At 33.1% G+C, this 19,886-nt stretch overlaps 2 protein-coding genes across 2 annotated transcripts in view; one reads left to right on the top strand and one right to left on the bottom strand.

Annotated features, from left to right (window-relative positions):
- The window catches only part of LOC126781812 (ankyrin repeat and BTB/POZ domain-containing protein 2), a 56,105-nt gene that overhangs the window by 30,510 nt on the left and 5,709 nt on the right, over positions 1–19,886 (bottom strand). Inside the window, exon 2 of the mRNA XM_050506866.1 lies at positions 5,276–5,440. Coding sequence (XP_050362823.1) covers positions 5,276–5,440 — 165 coding nt within the window. The remainder of the gene's footprint in view (positions 1–5,275; positions 5,441–19,886) is intronic.
- On the top strand, positions 14,525–15,315 carry LOC126781813 (3-oxoacyl-[acyl-carrier-protein] reductase FabG-like). The gene has a single exon (XM_050506868.1). It carries the CDS (start codon positions 14,536–14,538, stop codon positions 15,283–15,285), a length of 750 nt encoding a protein of 249 aa, XP_050362825.1. The 5' UTR covers positions 14,525–14,535; the 3' UTR covers positions 15,286–15,315.

The raw sequence follows: 19,886 nt of genomic DNA, 5'->3' as shown, positions 1-19,886 counted from the left end.
ATTTTCACTATATTGGAAAAACGGTATGATGAAAAATAATATTTTAATATTATAATAATATTAATAATATTACGAGTGGCACTCGTACTATCTGAGAATTCAACCACTCATCATATTAGAAAACGCGTATTATGCGCGTGCGCATTTCCGTTATGAATACACTTAAAACTATATGCGTGTTATTACCGATCCGATCGTAAAACCATACAAGCTGTTATCGTTTTTAAAAATTAACAAATGGATAAATCGCAGCCCATAATTTTAATATTAAAATTAAATATAAATGTACTCTCACCAAAGTTGAAAAAGACGGGTATTTTGTTCGATTGAATATTAAAATATGCTTGCCTCCATGATGTAGACCAAAACTTCTGGGCTTCATATTGTAATGAATATTTTTAATTTGCAAATATAACAGACAAAGGAATTATTGTTTTACATTATAAAAAGTAAGAAGTTATTATTTACCTTACACCATTATCAACGATTATATGAAATGCAGTAGACTTAGAGACGACAATTACGCGTATATTTCGCATATTGCAGAACTGGCTCATTTAGCCATTTAAATCGCAATACAGTCACAAATCATCGCTGTTTGAATGTGACATAACTAATGATTAGTTGTGACATACGCAGAAATTCATAAAATAATAATAAAGTTAGCCTTAAGAAGCCTAAACGTAAAATTGTTTACAAGTATGTATGTATTTGATAATTTATGGGTAGATATTATTGAATATATTGCTGCCTCATTGGTTTATTAGCTGGCTTATAAATTCACAGGTCCCGAGGTTTTGGGCTCATATTAGATTTTACACTCCTGCGTCAAGGAAATCAAGTATTTTTATGGTCGTGTCAGATTTTCCGTCCCAGGATTACGAAAGTGAGTGTACACTTTAACACTAAAATATGTCTTGCGTTGGTATCCTTCGAGGATGGTTACCGTAGCCGAAGAGGCTATAAGAAAATCACCATAACCATAAAGTATATATATTTCTTGGAGGTTCAGCTTGAGTATGAATAACCAGTAGTTAAATTAAATTATAATAAAAATACGTACGGGTGAATATGAGAAAAGATACTCTTGATTTTTACACAGCCATCTTCCCATGCATACCATTAATTTCGTCAAACAATGAAGGCAAGCAAAAACATAACTCTTCTAATTACGAGTGTTATAATTAAATGTGGTAACTGTTACTTTCCTCTGATGTACTCAATGGTTACTTTCGTTGCATAAAACACCGCCTCCCACAGTATTGTTAAAGATCATCACAATCAAATCCCATCCCAACCAAGAGAAAGTACAAGGCGTCAACTGGCTTCACTATTGTTGGTTTTAATACAATTAAATATTGTTTGCTTATATGATTCTCCTGTATTTCTTGCAGCTTTAATATAGAAAATAAATACATATCTTAGATTAATTTCTGATACATCTTACAATTTTTATTTCCAGAACTTAATGTGTTTGCAGCAAAAGTTCAATTAGATACTTTGGTTATTTGGTTTACGAAAAAAAACAAACACAAATATGTAAAATACATCTGAGATAAACATTCGTCTGATGTAAAAACAGACGCTTTTTTGTATTATTCGGTTAAGATTTAATCGTTTCATTTACTGATCTTTACTAATTCATATCATAAATGCAAAAGCGACATTGTTTGTTTATTTTTCTACGCGTGTACTCTTTGGTCTTCATGAAATTTTATATATACGTTAGGGGTACAGAAAAGGACATAGGGTTCTTAACACTCTCCCTACCACGTGGGTGAAGCCGCAAACGGAATTTTTAGTTTAAAATAAAATTTAAAAAGTATCAAGCCAGTCGAAACCTGTTCAGTTATTGCATAGAAGAACGAGAAATGAAAATAATATACAGTAATAAAACCTCGTCTAAGGCAAATAATAAAATTGGTTAAAAAATAATAATTATGAGGTCGTAAGGTCTCGAAAGCATGGCTTCGAAAGTCTGATAACCGATGGGGAAGAAAGTCTTTAAATGATGAACATGACCCAGAAAAAAGTAATACAGGACGCTCCACAGGAAACCGGGACAGAAAGACGGACGACAAGTCATCCAGGTGGCGCCAATTAGACCTATGACCAGAAGTGGATCTTTAAAGTTTACTTGATGGGTCGATGAAGGAATTAAATATCACGATGAAAGTATTAATATTCTTTAAATAATTACAAAACTCTTATTGTAAATCAAATGGCTTAATTATATAATTGATAACGCTTGAAGTTTTAAGTACGATTTTTGAGAAACGAAATGAACAATGGAAAATTTCAAGCGCATTAAAACGAAATAAATTTCATCATGAACGGGTTCTAAGTGCATTATATAGTCATTTGTGATTGGCATCCAGCTGGCGGTTCAAAAAACATTCACCAAACTGGATTTATCGGGCCGGGGAATGTCAACACTGTCCGGTCCAGTAATAAATGCTAATAACTTGACATTAACTGGGTAAAAAATTGTAATTGACCCTTAGAGGCATCATTAGAGTTTATACTTTATTATTTTCAAATCAATTTTCATGAATTATTTCTTACGTGTAGCATTCAAGGAGCAGACATAGAGTAATAATAGAGTAACGGTGCTTTATTTTTATGAATCTCAATTAAATCATCCGTATTTCCGTATGTATCCGAGTATAAATTCCTACGACAATAGTTATTATATATATTTGTTCCTAAATCTATAATAATTTAATTAATTTTGACGAGCCGGTTGGCGTGGTTGGTAGATACTTGCCTTTCACGCCGAAGGTTGTGTGTTCGATTCCCACCCAGGACAGACATTTGTGTGCATGAACATGTCTGTTTGTCTTGAGTCGAGTAGGGTGTAATTATCTATGTAAGTATGTATTTACAAAAGAAAAGTAGTATGTGTAGTATATCAGTTGTCTGGTTTCCATAGCACAAGCTTTGTACAAGCTTAATTTGGGATTCAGATGGCCGTGTGTGAAAAATGTCCCAGGATATTATTATTATTATTTAGACTTAGAAGTATTTTGTGTTGTTTTAATTTCTATGTCAATTATGTAGAGCTAAAACATTATTTTGTTTTCTACAATACTTACTCACTTTTTTTTTTAAACTTAACTCCATAAAAAGAGGGGTAATTTATGTGGTTTATATGTTTTATCAGATCCGCTTTTTTTAACTTATTCAAATTGATCATTGAAATGTAGTTGGAATGCGATGTAATCGTTAATTAGATATAATTTAATAAATTGTTAGTTATTATCTATCATGCCAATGTTTCTTTTTTACTTTTAAATGATTTTCTGACTTAAATAAAACTGAAATTAAAAAGAAAATACTATGTACAACTGCAACTGATATGATACACTATGACATAATAAGCGAGAAAATAGCCTAGAGCCATTGATAAAATAGAAACAATGTACAGCTACCAACCATGGAATCTGGGGCGCTTTACCCCTTATCCTTATAATAATTGCTGCTCATACATATTTCAAAAAGATGATAATAAATTCTCTAATAAGTACTTTTAGAAACGAATTATAGGATTAAGTGAGATAATGTGATCTTAAAAATCATAATATTATTATTAAAGTAGATATCTATTAGTTTTATTTCTTTATTTATTAAAAACGTTTAGTCTCAACAAAATTATTAATAACTTCTCCAAATGTCAAACGCTATTTAAAAAAAAATATCGCGAATTAAAAAAAATGTAATTTGAATATAGAACTAAACTCTAAAAGTTACAAGATTGGCGGCGACACTGAAACAAAACTGTTAATGTCGTAATAGCCGACAAAAATGTGTCTCAGTGTTATCGCACCCAGCGACAAATCTTCCCTAATTGGCGGTACAGACGAGCCGACGGGAGAAATAGCCGCCACCGCACATTTTACACTCGTTTTGTTCTTATCCTGACAGTGATGGCTCTTTAAAGTCCCATGTCAATTAAAAAAATATTCCAGGAATGAAATAAGGCATGTACACTTTTGATCTCAGTCCGTTTAACCCAAGTCTCTACGAAAACTCTTAAAATAATGAAAATAGTATATTATCGTTCCCACTAAGTTAAAATAAAAAATACATGAGACTGGTAAGTGGACCATCTGTTGATAAGTGGTCACTTTCAATAGATATTGGTACTTTAAGAAATATTAACCATCCCTAATATCACCACTACGCCATACAACTTGTGAACTAAGCTATTATGTCCCTTGTGCCTGTAGTTGTACTGACTCACTAAAATCGGAACAATACTAAATATTGCTGTTTGGCGATAGAATTTGTGATGAATGAAACCTACCCATGGGCTTACACAAAGCGCTACCATCAAGTATAACCATAAGATGTAATATTTTTATAATAATACGTTTAAATAGTTTTTCACATACCTATTAAACAAACATCATTGAGACCTACTACTACGCTTCCCGCGTCACGACTATCGCCCAAAGTCTCTAATTCTATAAGCCATCGAAATATGTATTTCTCTTTCTAGCGTATGAATTTAGCAGTGGTGTCGAGTGAGTCAGGTGACTCGATTTTCTTTTTCAAGACATGAGACCTAAGAATGCTCGACCCTCCGTGATGAACATCGCAACGGACTAACGGAGCCTGACATTCTGACCTATATGTTTGTACATAAATATGTGTTGGAAACAAGGTTCCGCACTTACGACCTCCTTAACGTGAACTATAAATAGCTGATGGGCCGAACTATGCTTGACACTTTATTGAATCTTTGTTTTATGTTGCTAATTTACATGCTGAATCGATTATAAAGAATAGAATGAAAAGCTGAATTATTACGCTTGAGATGTAATAATATATTTGGTTGATGTATACATTAAATACACAGACAAACAAACAAATAGTCGCACATATATTATAAAATACATAATATACGCATATAATCGATCACTTAAATGTGATGTTTTTTTTAAATATCAATCAGCATAACGAAATTGCCTTTGACTATCGAAAAATAGGCCGTGATTGACGTACTGCAAATATGTCATATCGGAGATTAATCGAGCTGTTAAGGATGTCTATATATGTATAACGCCGCTAAGATGTCTACTAGTTAGTAAATGCCTTGGAAGACGTCTCTCGTTGATGATATCATCATTATTGCTGAAATGCTAAAACTAAACGAACCTTCTTGGTTTGTACCATCTGCAATTTATAAACAAAACTTTTAAAATATTATAATGGTGTAATCTTTCTATTAAAGAATATAGTATAAAGATATAGAAGAAATTGAATATCCAACCTGCGTGGTTTTGGTCGTAGTATCTCGTGCGGCGCAGGCTGCCGGCGTGGTGGCCAGGCTGCACAGGCACACGCCCGCTCTGCACGTTCACCACCCGCCCCCGCCACCGCGCCGCTCACCGCCACCGCCGCCGGCGCCGCCTCACCGAGCGTGCGCGCATCCTCACTGACAGCAAAACACAACAATAATATTAATTCATTTAAAAGAAAACACATGTTCTCATTTTGTTGTTTGTTGCACCAAAAAATGCTACGTAACCTTTTCTAGTAATCGAACTTCTTTTAAATTTCCTATAACAGCTCTCAATTACTAATTAAATCAATTAATATATCTTTTTTATTTTATATTCATAAGTATACCTACTAAGCCCTAAAACATGGATAAAGTTGACATGAAAGATTTTCCATTGTTAATCCTTAAACAATTACCATGTACCTAACATGACGAAAGTATAAACTGCTTGTATACATTTTTGTTTAATTTTTAAAACATAAATTAATCTTTATAATGCCAATTATAATATGTTTTTGACATTGACCAATATAAAAGTAATTTAGGGTGTAATTTATATTGATAAGGTTTTATCCAATAAACAAAAAAAACGAGCTACTGTTTTATAACCATATATATCAACCACCATAATATCTTATAGCCATATACATGCTTACAATACTGAATTCGTTATTTTTTTTTAATTATGTTATGGTTATCACGTGATATGTATGAACACGTCATAGTACATTATATGCACCTAAAACTAACAAGCAGTGGAGTTTGTATTGAATAAGTAGAAGCAATTAATGGTTTTAATATAATATTAACAAATATATATTTATAGCCGAGATGGCCCAGTGGTATGAACGCGTGAACCGATGATCGTGGGTTCAAACCCGGGCAAGCACCACTGCATTTTCATGTGCTTAATTTGTGATTATAATTTATCTCGTGCTCGACGGTGAAGGAAAACATCGTGAGGAAACCTGCATGTGTCTAATTTCACTGAAACTCTGCCACATGTGTATTCCACCAACCCGCCTTGGAGCAGCGTGGTGGAATAAGCTCCATACCTTCTCCTCAATAAGGGAGAGGAGGCCTTAGGCAGTGGGACATTCACAGGCTGTTACTGTTGATGAAACTGATGATTTTATCTCTGATCAATTAAATCGGTAAAAATCAAAATAATTTTTATAAAATTAACTTTTCTCATAATAACAACATATTTTTAGTTCTTGAATGTTTTTCTGTTCTAAAATTACACATAAAAACATATATTCGACGTGTATGGTTTATTATAATATGTTCCTGTTGAAAGTAAAAGTACACAATGGCTAAATAAAGATCTATTTATCCGTAATAGTGGTAACAAACAAGCGGTTTACTGTTTCTAATTCTAGATAACATTAAACCGGTTCTAAGCTCAGTCGTCAATCGACACATTAAGTGTTTATAAACCGTTTGTCTGTAAACGATATCTAAGCACAAACAACTGGGTAGTAGTCGGGAAACCTGTATAACGTTGCGCTCACATTAACCGCGTTCCAGCAATACTAAGCGATCCGTTCTTGGTAAATCGATTGATCTACTCGTGAATGTATTTAAAAGTAGGCTAGATAAGAGAATATATAAAATCTAGGTCAATAATATAAAATGTCCGGGTAGCTATTCTTTATATTTTAAAATAACGTCCCCCAGACAGATTTCGGCCACGGCGGCCAATCTCAAAAGAGATTAGCCAAAAGCGCAGGAGATATTATAGGGTACAAGTGTGTACGTAAACGCAGGTGCACTGTCTATTAACTAGCTCTCATAATCCGATGGACCGGAAAGAGTTCAGGCGCAGGACCAACGGCTTTACGTACTTTCCGAGGAACGGAAGTGTACACACTTCCAACTTCCAGACTCCGGGCTGTTACTGAGAATTTTCTGAGAGAAAAACCCAATAACTTTAATGGCCCGATCTAGGATTGAACCCAGGACCTCCGGGTCTGCGGCCATACATCTAGTCACTAGATCAACGAGACAGACCAAAGTTAAAGTATAAATGAAGCGTGAGTTGTCGCGACGTAATCCCAAGGGTTTATACCAAGGCAGCTATGACGCATGCCTTCAACATCATTGCGCGCACGTGTCTAATGACGTGCCTTGAAAGGATAAGGCTGTTAGTTTTTCTTTTATAGTATAGGTAGGCGGACGAGCATATGGGTCACCAATGCCCATAGACATTGGCATTGTAAGAAATGTTAAGCATAGCTCACATCGCCCATGCGCCGCCAACCTTGGGAAATAAGATGTTATATCCCTGCGTAATGGTTCAGTCACCCGAACAGGAATACAACAATACCAAGTACTTTGCGGTAGACTATCTGATTAGGTACACCCAGACGAGATTGCACAAAGCCCTACCACCAGTGTTGTTTACGTTTTTTTGCAATTGCACATAACAGCAAAAATGTACATATAATACGCAAAAAGTTGTGCTTAAAGGTTTCAAAAAAAGATAATTATTTTATCTTTGAATATAGATAAATACTTTTACATAATATAATAAAATAGAAGTGTAAGTTTAATCCTGTGTTTTAAGATGGTTCTCGTGTGTATGTTTATGTTAATACAAATTTTTATGTTTTTGATCAAACATAACTTTTGAAAGTATGATAGTTATACATATAATATTTTATTTTTAACTTTGAACTGGATCAATCCATATAAAATCAAATTAAATAATAGGAAATTTGATTAATACTTTTATATCATCTTAATATCATGGATACAAAATGGAAAATGATCCGGCTGATAAAGTAAAGTGGTACACTCGGCACATACACAATGGTATTGAAAGATATATTAATAATTCCTTACACCGTTAATGCCTAACTATACCTAGCTATAACTTAAGTTGCTACGTCCCTTGTGCCTGTAATTACACTGACTCACTCACCCTTCCAACCGAAACATAGCATACCATACGAAGTAGATACGATTGACGGAAGAACAAGCAACATTCATGTTCACTACCACCAGTAAAGTATGTTTATATTATGTGATGTAGTTTGCTGTTATAACGTCGGACAGAAAATTGCGTATGTAACTGCCTGTAATTGGCTATCCGCTTGTAAGTGAAATAACACATCCAGTAAAATCAGTTTGGAGACGTTTTTGCGTTTGTAGTATCTAGCAGTGAACGGTCAACAGATAAATAAATAAACAAATATTTTTTTTTTACATGTAGGTAAATTACATGTAGGTTAATATTATACTTTTTAAACGTAATTTTTAATCATGAAGTTCCTTAACAACCAGACATTTTATAGTCCTTATCCTCGCTTTCATTAGCTAAATCATTTATATTACTGATAATGCATTCTGATATGGTGTCTATAGCTATATATGAAAAATATTTTTATCTTCAATAGCATGTAGACAAACATTTCTCCATTTCTCTATAGTTATGACATAAAATTTTTCCTCAGCTAATCTTTTTAAAGCATTCATATTGTGCCATTTTTGTGGCTTAAGTTTACACTTCCCCCTATGTATTTTCAATAGGATTAAATTAAATTTAATACAATATAAATTTTGATTAAAATTAAATACAACAATGAATGAACTAAAACAAAATCAACTAATTAAAAAAAAATTTTAAACAAAATGGCGAGACTTCGACCCACGTAGTAACTAGCGTTAACTGGTTTGATTCGGTTTTTGTCACTACAAACGCAGAAACGTCTCGAAGCTGATTTACTTGTACCTTTATTAAAAAACTTTGTATTCGATCTAACTAAAACAAGATTTGAGTTAAATAAAATAATTTTAAAAATATTACCAAACTTAAAAGTCACTGTCAAATGTTTCAGACACTCGACCGTTTTTTAAACATGAAGATTGGTATTTAATAACTACCCTCGAGTAAAATGACTAGCAATTTGCAGACACCGCGTGATTGCTCGCCTCCGACATTCCGCGCCAAACGGCGTAACACAGGCGAATAAAAAAAAACTTTTGTTTTTAGTCAACCATCGACCTTATTGGAATGTAATGTTTTATTTATTCATACTACTCGAAGTAAATATTAGATATTAGTAGTTTGATTATTTTAATTGAATAGATGTCCATAATCTCTTGATTTCTTTTTATGTTCAACCATAGGATTGTCATTAAAAGAACATTAATGCAAATTAATAGACATCTTTTATTTTTGAAACAAAGAACATTGTACCTACTAGTTTTAAGGTGGGTAAGATAAATTATAAGCTTAAGAGATTTATTTTTCTAATATAAACCAAGCAAATTGTAGTTATTGACAAATTAATTACTTCCAAATTCTGTTGAAAACTATTTTATTCTATACTATTTTTGTAGTCTTGATCGTAGGATTCTATTAATATCATTTTTAATAACCAACATGTTCTAATGTCGCTAATAAATTGCAGCACCCGTGACCACTAGCGATAGTACCTTATACTTGCTACGGTTTTAAGCTGTGCCGGTAGCGCGCGATCATTAATCACTACAACAAAACAACGACCTGCGCTCGCGCACCCGGTCATTACGCCGGTAATTTGTCCCGAGGGTCGTAAGTTTTTTACTTAAAACTTTCAAAGTTTCATTTTGTTTATAAAAGTTGTATTTGTGACGATTTTTATTGTTTTTAAAGGATGAAAAAATTCAGTGAAATGTTTATTTTATTGTACGCTTTATAAAAAGTAAATTCGTTGTTCTTATTTTAAAACTTAGGATTTATTGAGAAATCGAATGTTTTCAACATAATTTTTTATGCTAAGTGCAGCCGATACACACTGATACTATAAACATGATATTTAAAGGCCAAGCCGTGTTTCGCTTTATTTCACATATTATATTACCCAGGCGACCTTTGCTCCGGATGTGATCCCAGAGATCGTGAACTATATACAAAGGCTTCTTGTCTGATAATTCATTTAAAGATTTCTCCTCTTACGGTATATCAGATTTATCGGTTATTTTAATAATAGTTGGTGATGAAGGTGGTCTCATTCTTAAGGATGAAGGAGAGCACCTTCTGTAATACAGTCTATATTAATACCGAGATTGATGCAATCCTTCCAAAAGATGATCAAATTACAATTTGTTTAGTTATTAATCATTCTGAATGCAACATCATAAATAAAATAATAATAACTATAAAAAGTTAATAATTCTTTTTTAATAATAGTAAAAGTAAATTGCAGCTTGTAACTGTTCCATAGCTGGACTGGTCTCTCCTTTATAATACGAATAATAATATGGCCTGGAATCCAAGCCTTGACTTGTTTAACTCATCATCAGCTGTATTTTGCAAAACGGCAGCGGAATACATACAATCTGTATTAATTAAGTATACGCTTCAGGTTCAACCTGTAATGTTTATTTGTATTTTGTAAATAAAGAAATAAATAAATAACAAATATAGAAACATTATTAAAATAAATTACTATTATTATTTAATTTTCTTCTTAATTCTTCTTCGAATACGATTGGTATTACTTTGACCAAACAGCCTTTAAATCTTTTCACTTCCTTTAAAAACGATCCTTATTTACTTAGTAATAAAACTAACTTTTCTAAATTCAAATATTAATATTTGAATTTAGAAAAGTTTGTCACAGATTAACAAATATATCGACTTATTTTCTATGGGAGATTACGTAATTTTATTTTACGATGTATAATTTCAAGCCTATGTTTATTTGATACATACATGTTAACCCTATGCAGTGCAACTGTCCGGGCCCGGATTTCGAGGCTCCGGGGTCACAATGCGCACGCGCACACTTCGTAGAAGCGATCATTATACCAACTGAACGGGTTCTTATGTAATAAAGATTTATTCATCATCAACTGTGCGTACCATGCAGGTGGGTCAATGAACTAATTTGGATTATAATAACGATATATTATATGTTCTGACTCGATTTATTGAACGTTATTTAATTTCATGTTGAGTAGATAAATAACAATACCTGTAGAAGACCTTCGACGGCGATATTCAACATGTGAAGTTTTATTTAACCTATTCGTATGAATGAATTTAAAGCGATTTGTGTTCCAAAAAAAATTGGCATCCGTAGCATTCGTACCATTGTAATGTAAGCACAACAAGTTATAAAAAATCAATAAATTTAAAAACTCTAAAGATTAAGTTTATTAATGTTTCTTGTAATTTCTTTTTTTATTTAGTATATTTATACTGCATAAGAATTTGCTATTATAATTAAAATAATTATAATAAAAATACAAAAATATGAAACAGTCGAAGCTGTCAAAGCACCTTCAAACAATGAAGTGACTAGTTTTTCGCGTCGTCGTCTTCGTTAAATCTGAAAATAAAACGCAATGTCAAACGAAAGTCACACACGGAGCAGGTGTTTCTTGCAAAATAAAACGAGCCACAGCCGAGCATCGCCCACCCCGCTCTACCTGACACAATGGCATCCGAAAAAGTGAAAAAAAAAACACAGATCGCTGATACATATATCCCCTTTTACGTGCCGAACATTTCTCTGGATATTCTGTCAGCTATAATAACTCAACTGCAATGATAGGAATCGTGAAACTGGCTAAATCTATCCTACTACTTGTTATACTCGTAATTGGGTAATTCATTAAATGGATATAAGACAGCAGGCTGATTGTTATTAATTACAATTTTTATTTATGTTATATATTTTTTCCGTTTTGTTTTTCTTATTTCTTAAACTGTATATATTTTTTTATAATTTAGGTAGCAGTAGGTACCAAGGCCCATAGACATTGGTATTGTAAGAAATGTTAACCATCGCTTACATCGCCATTGCACCTTGGGAACTAAGATGTTATGTCCCTTGTGCCTGTAATTACACCGGCTCACTTACTCTTCATACCGGAACACAATAACACAAAGTACTACTGTTTTGCGGTCTATATTTCAATCCAATTTTCTTTTTACCTTAATTGCTCAGAATGGATCTGGATCAATGGCCTGTACAAATTATAAGGATAAAATAACTATCTCGTTGCTTTAGTATACACCTGATTGAGATGTGATTTGATTATGTAAGGATATAAGATTAATATAGTAACAGCCTGTTAATGTCCCACTGCTGAGCTAAGGCCTCCTCTCCCTTTTGAGAAGAAGGTTTTTTAGTTTATTCCATCACGCTACTCCAATGTGGGTTGGTAGAATATACATGTGGCATAATTTCAATAAAATTAGTCAAGCACGAGATTAATTATAAACATAAAATTAAGCACATGAAAACTCAGTAGTGCTTGCCCGGGTTTGAACCCACGATCATCGGTTAAGATTCACGCGTTCTAACCACTAGGCCAACTCGGCTTTTTCTTTTCTCTTTTTCGACTTCAAAACATAGATTTTTTAATTAATAAATACCGGACTCTCATATTAAGTTTCCTAATTATATTTCCAATTAAGTGAATATATCTTGAATCGACCAATTACGTTCGCCGGCCGTCTGTCCGTCTGTCGTTGACAAGATCTATTCGGACGATCCATCGTTACCAGTTAAAATTATTTTCTACTAAGGACCAGAATTTGCTAAACGATTTTGAACATAAATAGTACTCATATAAGTTTATTAGGTTTTGGAATCGTTTTACCTTGATAATAAATATGTATTGAAATTATATTTAAATAAATTCGTTAAGGTATGTAACTTTTATTTAACACAGAAATATTTTACAAAAATAAACTAGATGTTCTAAAAATTATTCACAAAATATGAGAAATATTGCTATAGATGAATGTTATTTTGATATTGCAAGTTCAATATAATAAACTCACTTGAACTCTTAATCTGGGTTGTTATACTTAGAAGAACATTTTAATAATAGGCTTTAAATGAGATAAGGTTATTGACTTTTGACGTTATCAAATGAATACGTATATAAATATAAATATTTCACTTATAAGGATTTAAAATTAACACAAATAAATAAAATTGAAATATTTGTCAGTGATTTAAGTTGAATTTTTTAAAGTTAATTGTAATGTTACTGCCATAGATTATTTTTATTTTTTCTGTCTGTCTGTTTATTCGGGGTTAACCTTCAAACGGGTAAAATTACAAATATGTATATTTGGATTGTTATAGGAAGTATTCTAAGGTACCGTTTACCGCGTAGTTTCCTATTAACGTCATCGGCCCGTAAAACCGTCCCACCGTACGCCGCATCACATCGCGTTTTAAAGAGACTATATGTGGTGTCTTTAAAATACTGATATCTCCACATCGACGTGGTGCGCAGCGTACAAACGGTTTGAGCCGCATCTCCAGTTATTTCGAACCATTGCAGCGTAAAAGTAATGACAAGCATCATACAAAATGTCAAAATATTAGTTATCCTTGTGGGTCAGTCACTATTGTACTGGTGGTAGGGCTTTGTGCAAGCTCGTCTGGGTAGGTACCACCCACTCATCAGATATTCTACCGCAAAACAGCAATACTTGATATTGTTGTGTTCCGGTTTGAAGGGTGAGTGAGCCAGTGTAATTACAGGCACAAGGGACATAAAATCTTAGTTCCCAAGGTTGGTGGCGCATTGGATATGTAAGCGATGGTTGACATTTCTTACAATGCCAATGTCTAAGAGCGTTGGTGACCACTTACCATCAGGTGGCCCATATGCTCGTCCGCCTTCCTTTACTATAAAAAAAAAAAAAAAAGAAACGTCGTTCATTTTCTGACTATGAGACGTCGATCGGAAGTTTATGCTGAACTTAGACGACACTTAACGTCACGTCTCATTTTTTGATATAGTGTGAGCCTTAGAAAAGATTAATTTGAATTTGTCGACTCAGGTTTCCTTTCACTGTCATCTTGAAAAAAGGAGTACATTTTGGTTTTTTTTTTTGCGATAACTCGGCTCTCCTTCAAGATACGATAATTTTGATTACATACTGTGACTTACCATGTAATAAAATAGCTAAAACGATTTTGTTTTATAACTATTACTATTTTTTTTTTTTGTATTCAGAATCTGAGTAGTGTAAATATAAATATATCTACGCCTTCGATAAGAGTAAGCTTTCTAGTATTGCACGTTATATTATTATAATTATGTTTACGTAGCATGACTGTTGTAATTACTTGATATTCAGAAACTCTCATATCACCAAACAGTTATATATCGCATAGAGTTCAATTTACTATATCATTCGGTAGAGTGAAATTTATAGATAAATAGGCCAGCTTCAAATTAAGACGAGTCAGTCTCGCTTGAATAATTGCTGTAACAGGATCACTATGAGTTTCAAGAATAAAGTTGTGATAGTGACGGGAGCCAGCTCGGGTATTGGGGCCTCGGCATCGATAATGTTCAGCAAAGAGGGCGCTCACGTTGTAATGGTGGGCCGTAACGAAACCAAACTTGCCGCCGTGGCCGCGCAGTGCTCCTCGCCCCTTGTGGTTCCTGCAGATGTTGCCAACGATGACGACGCTCGTCGTATCATCGACCAAACCATTAATAAGTTTGGTAAGATCGACGTTTTGGTCAATAACGCTGGTTTGTCAGTGGAAAATGGCGGTATCCTAGGCAACGATATGATGAAAGCTTTCGACACGGTCATCAACGTCAACCTTCGAGCGGTCGTTCATTTAACCATCTTGGCTGCCCCGTATCTGGTCAAAACGAAAGGAAATATAGTAAACATATCGAGTATTTCTGGAATTATGCCTCCTTTTGGTCCCGGTATGACAAATTACTACGTCTCTAAAGCAGCACTGAACCATTTCACTGTTAGTGCTGCAACTGAGTTGAGCCCTCTCGGTGTAAGAGTAAATACAATAAGTCCTGGACCGGTTAGAACTGATTTTATGGAGAATGCTAAATCAGCTTTAACGTGGGACGATTTTCCGCCGATGACTCTTCTTAATAGAGTATCTGAGCCGGAAGAAGTAGCTGATTTGATATTATATATGGCGAGTGACAGAACAAAGTCTGTCACGGGATCTAATTACGTGACCGACAACGGTATGCTAATTAAACGGGGTTAATGTAATATGTACGTATGTTATTCTTTGTGAATAAAAAAAAAATCAATTATTATATTATCAATACAAAAAGATTAATTAAGAGAAATATAAAAGATTTTTCCATATAATTTTTTTTATAAAATTAATTGTCAATGTTAAATAAGTTAAATAATTTAAATTGTGATTTTGTTAATTTACAACAATCTAAATAAATAGCACCAAAGAAAGTGACAAGATAAGAACTATACCTTTTTTAATTTATATAAATATATTTTGTACGTGCTTGAATGCAACTTTTTTATATTTCTAAAGCAGATCACTGATATGTTTTTATTATTATTATTATTATTATATTAACATTTTTTATTAAACATTAATGTGATGTTAGGCTGACATTCATTTTTAAAATATCAAGACGGCAGCAAAAGGTCTTAATGATGGCACTGATGCGCTTCGGCTCGGGATACGACTCCCATCATTGTTTAATGTCACGGTACAACGCGTCTGGGCTTGGTTTCCTTACACTCCTTAAATTACATTTTCCTTAGAGAATTGTTATTTAAATGATATTTAATACTAAGGCGAAACTCAATATTTATTTTCTATAATTACAAGATAACTTAAATGTTACAAAAATTACTTATTACTTGTTTTGGTAATGTCTACTATATTATCTGGCCACAAGAATAAAACAAAAAAGCCAAGATGGCCCAATGATAAGAACGCGTGAATCTTAACCGACGATGGTGGATTCAAACCCGGGCAAGCACCACTGAATTTTCATGTGCTTAATTTGTGATTATAATTTATCTCGTGCTTGACGGTAAAGGAAAACATCGTGAGGAAACCTGCATGTGTCTAATTTCACTGAAATTCTGCCACATGTGTATTCCACCAACCGGCATTGGAGCAGCGTGGTGGAATAAGTTCTAAAAACCTTCTCCTCAAAAAGGGAGAGGAGGCCTTAGCCCAGCAGTAGGACATTCGCAGGCTGTTACTGTATAAGAATAAAGCTCTTCCAAAAGATACCATCACGGGCGCCAGTTCTTTTGAATTCGAAAAAACTATTGAGAAAATTAGAGAAACAGAAAGTATGGTTGTCTAAAATCGTTGTAGTTTTTTAGGTCAGTAGGTTTGTTCATTGTTGAGTCGAATAATGAAGTAAACAAAAAATATATTATATATAGTAATGCTAATTTATCTCTCCAGTTTACTTTTTCGGTTTGTAAGGCTCGTCTGTAAGAAAAAACTCGAAACTCACCGCAGAAAATGCTCGAGAAATTTCAGAAGGTGATATGCGACATTGATCATAATTATTATAACATTTCAAGAATTCACGCGTCAAAATAATAATAATAAGTCGGTTGTCAATACATTACGGATGATCACTTCCTCGAGTAATTTCTTACAGAATAGCACTGCTATTATAAGCTAAATACGATTACTATTATTTCTATTAGACTAGAGATATTATTATTTCTTAGGTTTTTATATTGTGTTTTAAATAAATTGCAATAATGTTTACCATATACGTTTTTCAACTTTACAGATTTAATCACGATATTTAAGAAAGGAGAAATTGTTTATCGCAATTTTAATTAATATGTCGTAATTTCTCTAATATTAAAAAGCTGAAGTTTTTTTTAATTTGAATACCTTAATTACAAGATCTCCCAGTCCAAATAAAAATAAATCTTTCCGTGGTAGACCGTCCATTTAGTGAGGAGGGGAAAAAACGCGGAACAGCTAATATACATAATATATTTAAAAATAAAATACTACACTAAACCTTTATGAAAACCATGCGTAGCGGTTGGTAGCTAATATTAATAAATATTCATTACTGTATAAGGAATTGTTTGCTAGTTCATTAGCGCTTTCACTATTGTATCGGTTTTTCAGACACTCGATATTCGTTATCTAGTTTAGATGCCATAAATTATACTATAACGTAAGATCCATTAACACGAACTTTACATTTGTGGATTTTCCGTATTTAATAATTTATTGTACTAATAATAGGTTTTTGTATAGGAAAATGAAAGTAAAATTTTATAAGATATTATTATCTTGGTGCTACTATCTTTTCCTCTTGTAATATAATCTTCACGTCCATACATCATTGACTATTTTTTTCCCAGGATATAGGCATTCATCGGTTTAAAGCTTACTTTATATGGGGGGATCCGATCTGTTTATTGTAGCTCAGTGTTTAAAAGAAATCGGGAAACATGTACGAAATAAGTACGTGTGGAAAAACTGAATTTAATATATAACAAAACAAAAAGCATATGAGTTAACGTTTTTATATATATATAAATCATACAAATACTAATATACCTACTTATCCGTTAAGGTATTGGTTTGAAACAGCGATTTAGTCTGTTACAAGGACATCGATTTATGTTCTTAAGAAATACATAACAGTTTAATTATTTAAAAAAATACTCACAAGAGCACAATCAGATTTTTTTTACTATATTTTAGAAAGCAGACGTGCCTATTGGCTTCCTCCCCTTTGCCTTACACACTAGAACTGTAAGAAACCTTTTCTTAAACGTGATGTGCCGCGAACAACGTGATCTAAGATGTTACTTTACTTGTGCCCATAAATACATCGGCTCACTAAACATTTCAACCGGAATACAGCAACACAAAGTATTGTTTTCCGGAAGGTTAGCTTGTAAGTGCAGACAGTCGTGTACACATTCCCAACCAACGATAAGATATTTTATGAAGGACAACGTCAATATAACTTTCATTTAAATAAAGAGTTAGATTTCTAAATTTTTAAATTTGTTTTATTTCCCTTTATTCGGACAGATTTCCATTCTTATTTTATCTTCTCTATATGAATTTTGTCGTCCAGAATATTGAGGTTTGTTGATATTTTAATTTTGAAAGAGAAATATTTTATTGATTTTCTATAGAAATTAACTGCCCTTTAGCATCTATATGTTTTATATAATGGTTGTAGCTTTTCGAGATACGAAGACTGAGTTTGAAATATTAATCTTCACCTTTTCGGCATATCTTTAATCTCGAATGCTATAAAGGCTGAAGATTAAACCGCACGGTGCGCGGGCGCCTACGTCACGCGGCGCGTGCGCACGCGTCGTGACGGCCGCCGCCACCGGTGATGCATTCTTCTTGTTCCCATAAAATTGATGGCATGTTTGCATTGAGAAGATAAGCAAATGTTATGACATGCTTAAGACTAAATACTTTGGTCCCGATCGTTATGGAATGTTAACATATTACATCTTAGTTTTTTGTTCAGTAAAAGTAGAACTTTGGTTTTCTTTGTTTTAATTTTATTATCTTAAAACTTGTGTTATTAGAGACGACAGCAGACCAATGGATCAGAATCGAACCTGCGATATTTTCATCGCTAGACGGACCTAATATCGTTTAGCAATTAAGGCGTTAAATTCAGGCTAACACTTAGGCATCATAAAATAATGTATTTACTTATTCACGGCTTAAAACTACTAGTTTAAACAGGCAAATATCAACTTATATTTAGCTAAGTCTATTTGCAACAGTGATCATTATACATTTCTATTCTATTATTGTGGTGACGTGTGCGCCTCCTAGTGAAATAAACTTAATGCTTCCCTATAATTAATAATAATATAATATTACTGCTGATCAAGAACGTTGAACTTATCATATCTTGGACATTATGAGGTTGAGAAAAATAATAGCCTTATAATATATTATTTATTTATAGTACTTTCAAACTTCTATCTATTCAAACTCTCGTAGGTATAATGCAATATTAAACATTTTACAATGGTCCAATCATTGTCAAACAATAATAAAATAGATATTAAAAGAACCGGGAAATCAACTATTTACATAACGAGAAAGACGATTTTGTGACCTAGTAATCCTTTTTGGAATAAATCAAGAAATAATTGATTAAACGACTACTAAAATTCCAGTAATAGAGGCAGTTATGTGTATGGGGCAATAATTAACTAGCTCCGTAATTACCTGTTGACTACAACTCAGCTATTAGGAAGACTAATTCCCTGGTATTGTATAATTTACAACGCTGACCTGCCATTAGCTCTGACTGTGCGACTATGCGGTGTAAATACTTATAAATGCACACATACAGTTATAATTCTACAGATAATTAATACGTTACGTATTTAATAAAATTTTAATAGAATTCGGCCTTACTTATACGTTGCTTAGCGGCTGTTTAGCTAAACACTGATTTCGCTGAGTAAGTTCGATTCTTTTTAAATTCCTTATTTAAAACTATTATTAGCTTCTTATGATTGTGACGTCACTAAACTAGTGGCAAACTCTAAGTGACTTAAATTATAAACTTTATTTAGTGAGTGTTTCTTTCGAATTTTAAATCAATAATAACAAAAAGAGATAAATCTGTGTTACTAAGTAACTTTTACAAGTAGGGCCGATATATCTCGAGGTTCTGTATATAAATATTTTGTTTGGGTCATAAAGTTTTAAGTTAATTAGGTTTTTTCCTCTAGAAATTCTTAGTAGCTACACGGATTTAAAAATTGCTCTTTTCGTTAATATAGGATTTGACATCGTACAGAATTAAGAGAACAAAGAAATAGAGAGTTCACTTTAGTTACCAC

This window comes from Nymphalis io, chromosome 4 (assembly GCF_905147045.1).
Source record: "Nymphalis io chromosome 4, ilAglIoxx1.1, whole genome shotgun sequence".
NCBI lineage: Eukaryota > Metazoa > Arthropoda > Insecta > Lepidoptera > Nymphalidae > Nymphalis > Nymphalis io.
This window is presented reverse-complemented; position numbering and strand designations above follow the sequence as displayed.

Excerpts from the sequence above, each read along its gene's own strand:
- LOC126781813 (XM_050506868.1), top strand. The coding sequence starts at position 14,536 with ATGAGTTTCAAGAATAAAGTTGTGATAGTGACGGGAGCCAGCTCGGGT.